The 7,783-nt window shown below is 42.2% G+C and overlaps 1 protein-coding gene across 1 annotated transcript; it reads left to right on the top strand.

Moving 5' to 3' along the window:
• Nucleotides 1-788: 788 nt before the first annotated feature.
• Nucleotides 789-7,625, top strand: LOC112565784 (histone deacetylase complex subunit SAP18-like). Its single transcript, XM_025241547.1, has 3 exons — nt 789-937; nt 1,140-1,246; nt 6,658-7,625. The coding sequence occupies exons 1-3, from the start codon at nt 872-874 to the stop codon at nt 6,950-6,952; spliced, it is 468 nt and encodes a 155-aa protein (XP_025097332.1). The 5' UTR covers nt 789-871; the 3' UTR covers nt 6,953-7,625.
• The last annotated feature ends 158 nt before the right edge of the window (nt 7,626-7,783 follow it).

Below are 7,783 nucleotides of genomic sequence, written 5' to 3'. Positions count from 1 at the left end.
CAGACATTTGAGCTTCTCTCTCTTAAGGCTATAATTTTGGAATTTCATGAACGGTGCATTGAGTACCCTAGCTCTGCATATGGTGATGTACTCTATAGATTTAAAATCCAAGAATGTGTCATTTCCTAAAGTCTCTTCCCACACAACTGTGCTGTGTCTGCCTGAGGAGCAAAGAGCTCTTTTTACCGTAGTGGTACACTAGAATATACAGTGGGAGTTGTAGATTGTTTTTAACAGGGAGCAGCCATTTCTTAAATGCATGACAAGTTCTTTCCCAGTCAGGAGAATGGGCCATTGGGCAGTTGTGACTTTATTGTCAACTTTTGAACTGTAACTTGAACCAAGCTCATGCACAGCACAAGAAGTAAAACACTTTTGAGGTTCCTTTCCTAACGTGACAGTTTGACATTCATGCATGTGGGCATGACATTTCGAGGGAAGCCATTAAGCTCACTTCCACTCGCCACACACAGCTCCCTCAATGTTTTTCTCTGTCTTTCATTCTCTCATAGGTTACTTTTTTCAAATTATGATATTTAAAAAATTTGCACCTTATAAGAAGTAAGCATCTTTTGTGCAAGCAGCGGTGGTTCTTGTCCTCTTTAATTGGTGGAACCCATTGTAAACATTTAGAGTTTTTTAATTTCATACAGTAGTTTCAACTGTTCTCCGCCGACTTTGGATTTATAGTTGATTGTTATTTTGATTACTCAAATAGAACAAGTGCATAAACCGGATAAACTGTGTTTGCTCACGAACTTGTGCACATCCATGGTTTGTTGTTTTTTTTAGGGGGGAGATGGTGTCACGTTTGGAAGGGAAATAACTCTCAACTACAACGCTGGTATTATCCACTTCCTGCCCCAACAACATGGCCACCATCGAATCCTTGGTTGTAGAAGATAGAGAACAAGACAAGCCGATCGATAGAGAAAAGGTTTCTGACTTCATATGCATTCATTAAATTCTATTTTTAATAAGTTATTCACAAAGTTTTTCTAAGAGTTTGTCGTACGATGCAGTAGCTGCCAGTGTTTGGAGCGGTACTTCGTACGACGCGTGGCTGTTGTTGATAACTAGAGATAATCATTGTTAACATGCACGTCGATTTTAACTTTCTTACTGATGTTTTCTTGCAGACTTGCCCTTTACTTTTAAGAGTATTCTGCAACATGGGGAGGCACCATTCGATGTCGGAGTACTCAAGGGGAAACACACCTACTAACGAACTCCAGATCTATACATGGTAAGTCCTGAAAGGGTGGATGGATGCATTAGCTCAGTAATGTTTAAAATCAAGTACGAACACATTAATATAGAGGTCAGCGGACAAGGTAAGAAAATGGTTAACATAGAAAAGGAAAAAGGGTTACTTACAATCTTATCACCACCGCTACTCCAGTCACCATAATAATAATAAAATGATAATAATAATGAATGCAAGATTTATATAGCGCATACTCACGCTCGTAAGGAGCATGAATAGCGTTTGAAGGACAGAAGGATAAACAACATATTAACGATGGAAGGATAAATAGCAGTGGTAATCACTAGCAAAAGACAAATGTAAAAAATGCAAAGAAGACCCGAATAACAAGAAATGAGATTATCGCGATTCCTCAGAGAAAAGTAGGGAAGTAGCAATAATCGGGAAAAGGAGGGGTGGGGTGAAAAAAGACTAGCATTGTGCAGACTGTATTAGGAGTAATGCTCAAGGAAGAGGTGTGTTTTCAGTGCACATTTAAAGGATTCAATGACAGCTAGGTGGCGGATATGGAAATGGAGAGAGTTCCATTGTTTTGCTGCACAGTAACTAAAAGTCCTGTGACTGTATGATATGTGAGACACACAGAGCGGGCACATAAGAAATCAAAAACACGAAAAATTTGCCGAAACACCCATTTTTCCTGTTTGCCATGTGGTTTGGTAAACCTATTTGGCTTCTGTTTGCCGTTTTAGAACCCATCCTAAAATTTTCGCGTTGGTTTTCATTTTTTCGACATAACTTCAATGGCCGCTTGCCAGCTTGACTGAACATTAAATCATTCACTTGAGTGAATTGTTTATAAATTGATCATGAATTATGGGTCCTGTGAAAATTTTCTTTTTTCTCACAAAAGATCTTTTAGAATTAACAAACTTCATATCCGCTCAGCAGGCAGTATCTGATCACTTGCTTTAGCAATTTGAAGAAAGCAACCAACTTATAATTGAAGTCTGTGTAGTAAGTGCATGGGCTAGAATTCCAAAGCTGGTGGTTCGAATTCCCAGCTGGGCTTATTTTTATTTTAAAACAGTTGCAACTTAACTCAGCCAATAACACTTTCTTCATCATGATTTAACTAAATTGAAGAAAGATTTTTAAAAAAAAATTTGTACAGCTGACAGTCTAATATGGTACAACTGCTGAGAGGGACATTGCTTGTTTTTCAATAGTGTTATCGCTAGAATAGTGTTGTCATTATTAAAATAAGAATTAGACTTAATTAGAATTATGCTATAAATTAATCACTCCTTAGCTTACAAGTATAACCTTAGCAGAAAATAATTTGAAAACACGCGCTGTGAAGGTGTAAGTGTTGAAAACAAATATGCACCAAATGGTGGCTTTTATATATACATACACACACATAAACTAACATGAGTAGAGCAGATCAACTCTGTCATCAGCTAATGTCATGCACAAAGGTTTTGAATTAGTGTACTTGAACGTTTTGCTGTGTGACCAGCAGTCCCCCAAACTGGTTTGTAATAAAAAATTAAAGAGTGCATGCAAAATGTGGTTTGATGCCTGGAGACATACACAGAGACATTTACTATGAATGCTTAAAAAATAATGCATACTTACATAGCAAGCAACAGCCTAATGTCACAGTCAGTTTTAAAAGACAAATATGGAGTGCAAATGTAATTTTGGAAAATAGGCATAATGCTATGCAGACACAAAACAGGGAAAACAGGTAGTACACACCTTTGACCAAGACAAAATTTTCTGATTCGGACATATATGGATGGGTTTTTTTTTGTTTTGCTTTTGTTCTTTTGCTTTTAAGGCCTGATAAATAAAGAAGGCAGGCTCTTAAGTGCTTAGTGAAAATTGGGCATATTGTAAAGAAAGTAATAAACAAGCTGCATTTGATATCAGTATTAGTGTAAAATTGAAGACCTTTTCTTCATACTTGCTATGGATAAAATGTTGCTGCACATTAAATTCCATGGTAAAAAAAAAACAACTTTAAACTCGATCTAAACAAAAGTCGATAACAAGTCTATCATCATAATGTTCCGAGGAAACGTTATTATAAAGAACTAGAATGTTTTCAAAACAGTGTAAATAAAAGACGATCGGAATGCGATTTCCAAATTGTAAGCGACGACCTTTACATTAACTTTAATTAATTATTGACGGTTACGAGGTCACAAAGCCACTGAATAGTCGCTGGTCGTCCACAATAAGGGACACAACTCTTCGGAGCTGCTGTTTATGAGAGTTCTTTCCCTTGAAATGGACTGCATCGACGTAGAGCCAAAACAAGCATTACAGGAAACACGTTGCATTTGTTTAAATATTTGCGATTATTTGAAAAATCAGCTTTCAGGTAAATTCATTTTCAGCCCAGACATTCTGCTCCTAAACTCGAAGCCCTTTACAATAATGCAACCAGCTGTAAATAGCGCCCGACACCGCAAGACCAAAAGTGATTTGGAAGGTTGAGGGTGGCGGGGAGGAAGAGGAGAGATACAAACTGTCGTGCCGGTATAATAGACTGGATGCCGCGAGCCTCTTCTAATTGTAGAAATTGATTGCTGTGTAAGGCGAGGCTGTTCAGAGCCAGCGGCCATGTCAAAAGATGTGCGAGCATGCACCAGGGGCCTTCATTCAGGCCGCTCGGCGCCCGCTGCCCGGGGAGGCTCGTCTGTCTGTTAGCATTGGGGCTGACGTAAATCGTAACTCTAGCCTTGTCTTTGATTTAACGGACCCCGTGCCTGTAATTGTTTTCCGAGCGGGCGAAAAAAACCAGTGACCTTTCAGCTCAGTTTTTTCCCCTTAGAAAAAAAACATTGGCGCTTACATAATGTGAAGGCGGTTCTTTGTTCATGTACATTCGCTCGCGCGCGCGCGCGTGTGTGTTAGTGAGAGAGGTGAAGGGCGACTAGGTGTTCGTGTGGAATGGCGCCAAATCACGTCAAATGCAGATTCGAAATCGAGACGTCGACTTATGCCTTTGCACTGGCGACTGCGGTCAGAGGTTAAAATAAAATGTTTTTAGACTGGTCTGCTTTGTTTTTTACCCGCACCTGTTTTGTGTGATTTACCATCTCTGCATTAATCAGGTGCCGGAGCTAGTGCAAGAGATCGTTCGCTAAAGTGCTCAGTTTCCATACGTTCCCGACAGAAGAAAGGGGGGTGGTTGGTATCGGAGGGAGGGGAGGATGGTGGTTTTGTGGTTTCATGTCGCAGAACAACGGAGACCGGTAGGCCCCAAACCACTAGATAGATGGGTAATGTGTGGCAGTCTGCTAAAATGCTTGTTAAATTAAGATAGTTCAGCTTTGACTGTTAACTTTAACTATCTAACACTCGACAGAACTTTGTGTAACGAGCTTTAGGTTTGTGTTGGCGCAATGTGTGTGCGTGAGGATTTAATAAAATCTGATCAGATGCTTAATTTTCGAAGTCAAAATTATATAACCCTTGTCTCTTTTCCATCCTGGGGTTGTTTTGAGAGCTTTGATTGCTAGCGCAGACATATCCGTTGCAAATGCTACATACATATATATGAATACCTGTCTGTGAAGGGTAGATAGGAGGAAAGCTAGTTAGCAACAAACACACGTGTCTAAAACTTATATCAGTATTTTTTTTTAGGAATAATGGAAGAAGGGTTCATACTACAAATGATGATCATCTACCCCATTCATATTTATAGATCCTTGACGAGCAAGCAGTGCCGATATCACCAGGATATTTACATGTACAGTGTCGCAGATCGCATCCAAGGGGCGGAAGGATAAAAGAAAACTAAATAAGCCTTGGGATTTTCACAGTATTCTGTGACGATTATTATTTGTTATCATGCCCTGTCCTTTTTCTTCCTTTGTTTAATACATATAAAGTAGCCCCCCCCCTCCATCAATCCCACCCCCCCCCAAATCCCGTTTTAACTGAAGTCTGGGAAAGAAGATAGGGACTGTTCAGATTTCCCAGAAGTCCACAGAGAGGCGCTGCATGCTAAGTCCAGCGCTCGCCTTACCTCTAATGTGTTACTTTAAACAGTGAGGCCACTTCGTTTTACGACACAGCCTCTAAGGCAGCGGTTCTCAACCTGTGGGGCGCCCCCCCCCCCCCCCCAGGGGGGCGTGACGTGCTTACAAGGGGGGCGCGAAGGTGGTCATTTTTTAAAGTTTCTTATACCGGTATTAGTGAAATTAGCTTACACAGCTGGCTAAAGGGGGCGCGTGGACGTACCTTTGTTCGTCAGGGGGGCGTCACAAGTGAAAGGTTGAGAACCGCTGCTCTAAGGACAGGCTGGTGTCTCATCTTAGGCGCAGAATAAAACTCATGCCGTAAAGTTGAAGGGGAGGTGTGGATTTTAAACGCGGATAGAGAACGTGGGGGAGGCAGGTAAAGGACAGTGAATCACTGAGTGTGGATGGCAGTCGATAATGTCGGCATCGATGACTTAAGGATTTTTTTTTTAATGTTTGTTGGGAGTTTTATTTTATTTTTGGAAACGCTCACTGAAAATGAGTAAAGTTTCGTTTTGTCGAAAGAAAGTAGTTGTCTCCTTAATCAGGGGCGATGAATCAACAGTGAAACCTTCCTATCACCCCCACCTTGGCTTACTCTGTCATTCCGACAAAGGAGAAGGTTGCCTGAGGAAGAGGAGGGGGGGGGGCCGCTGGCGATAAGATCTTTTTGTTAAAAAGAAGTTAAGAGGGGCTTAATGCATAATGTGAGACGTGCTGATTTATGGAGGAAAGGTGTGGGATTTCAGTGGGCTCAGTCAGTGACACTGTCGTTCTGTCTGTCCGCAGGCGACGAACGTCTGGAGATAATGTCGAATGAACTTAAACATTAATAAATACTCGTGAAGAGGTTAAAAAATTTTAAAACTTTAATTTTAATTCACACTGCGAGGTATGTTGGGAAGCGGATAACTGTGTGGTTAGGGCATTAGCATCAGAGGCGCATCGGTTCGATATCCGTTTGGCGCAGCAAGCTTTTTACCCTACTTGACCCGTGTGTCGGAAATAGGTACCTGACTCCATAGAAGGTTGGGGAATGTAAAGCAGCGAGTGAAGAGTGGAGATGGGTAGCACCCTCAATAAAGCTGCCCGGGGAAAAAGGAGTCTTTAACACCTCACTCCCCAACCACCGGAAAAGGTTAGGGGGTGACCTAGAGAAGTCGTATCGTAATATCGCATTATATGAGAATGCGATGTTTATGGGGTAAATGATGGGGGCGGGGAGGGAGCTGTCGTAGACTGGTGGCTTCGACTCTCGACGGTGAACCACTTTCAGTTCAATGCCTGTATGATGACTACATTATATCTTTGACATTGTCCTCAGTGTTCGCGTCCTCGTTGATGGTGATTATTATTACTGATTCGGGTATCTAAAAACTAAATATTATTATTTTATTATTCCCGCAGGATGGACGCCACCCTGAAGGAGTTGACCAGCCTTGTCAAGGAAGTCAACCCGGACGCGCGGCGCCGCGGCACCTTCTTCGACTTCGCCATTGTGTACCCGGATCCGCGCACCCCGACCTACCGCCTGCGCGACATCGGCACGACATGCTGCGGGCGCAAGACGGCTGACGACTCCGTCACGCTGGCCGCCAAGAAGTTCCAGATCGGCGACTACCTCGACATTGCCATCGCCCCTCCCCGCGGCGGCGGTGGTGGTGGTGGTCCTCCACCCAACCGCAACCGCCGGCCATATTAACAGACTTTGACTGCCGTCTGGTGACCGGGTGGAGAAGTAGGTAGGGGAAAGGTGAAGTTGGGAGGGGTACGTGAAGGCCATTTTTCACTTTAAAAAATAAAGAAGATAAGGATTTTAGATTCCAGGACGGAAGTTTTAACATCTGACACTGGAGGATGAGCGTTTGTTTGCTGATTGCTAAACGAAGAACAGAATAAATAAAAGAAAAACATCGCTTGAACGATATTCTTAACCCTGGCCGAGTCGTGAGCGGCAAGAAAGCCAGGCTTTAGTTGACATTTGAAGACAAGGAAAAACAGAAAAGGAAGACACACCTTTATTTCCCCAACCAGCTGTCGTCCACTTCCTGACACGCGGCGCATGTACAGACGATAAGTACAGTAGTCCAGGCAACATCCTTGGCACAGGGCCTTGGGGCTAGAAGAAGGCAGCTCTGCCGGAGCACCGCCAGTACAAAGACCCGTTTGTTCACTGTACTCTGTATTTGTATGTTTGCGTTCATGCTCCTGTACCACAGGTAGCCAAGAATCTGCTCTGTTTATTTTTTTACCCCTTCATGAGAAAGTTAGTCGCTCACGATTTGTATTCATTCTTTTCATTGATACTGCGTGTTTCATGTTGACGTTCATCCTAAGATGTTTTTTTAAAGAATTAAACATTTGCGCAAATTGTTGATTAATTATATTTTTATGCATTGGACTATTAATCCGCGCGATTGTGTCTGTCAGAAAAGATTGTGTGGTGGGGAAGAGAGGCGTGTGAAGCACTGTCAAGAGCAAAGACAAAGTCTGTGACCATGAATTTTTTTTAACCTTTTTTGATCGTCTCCAA

The sequence above is a fragment of the Pomacea canaliculata genome, linkage group LG6 (genome assembly GCF_003073045.1).
Source record: "Pomacea canaliculata isolate SZHN2017 linkage group LG6, ASM307304v1, whole genome shotgun sequence".
Classification (NCBI taxonomy): Eukaryota; Metazoa; Mollusca; class Gastropoda; order Architaenioglossa; family Ampullariidae; genus Pomacea; species Pomacea canaliculata.
The sequence above is the reverse complement of the archived record's forward strand: the minus strand, read 5'-3'. Positions and strand labels throughout refer to the sequence as shown.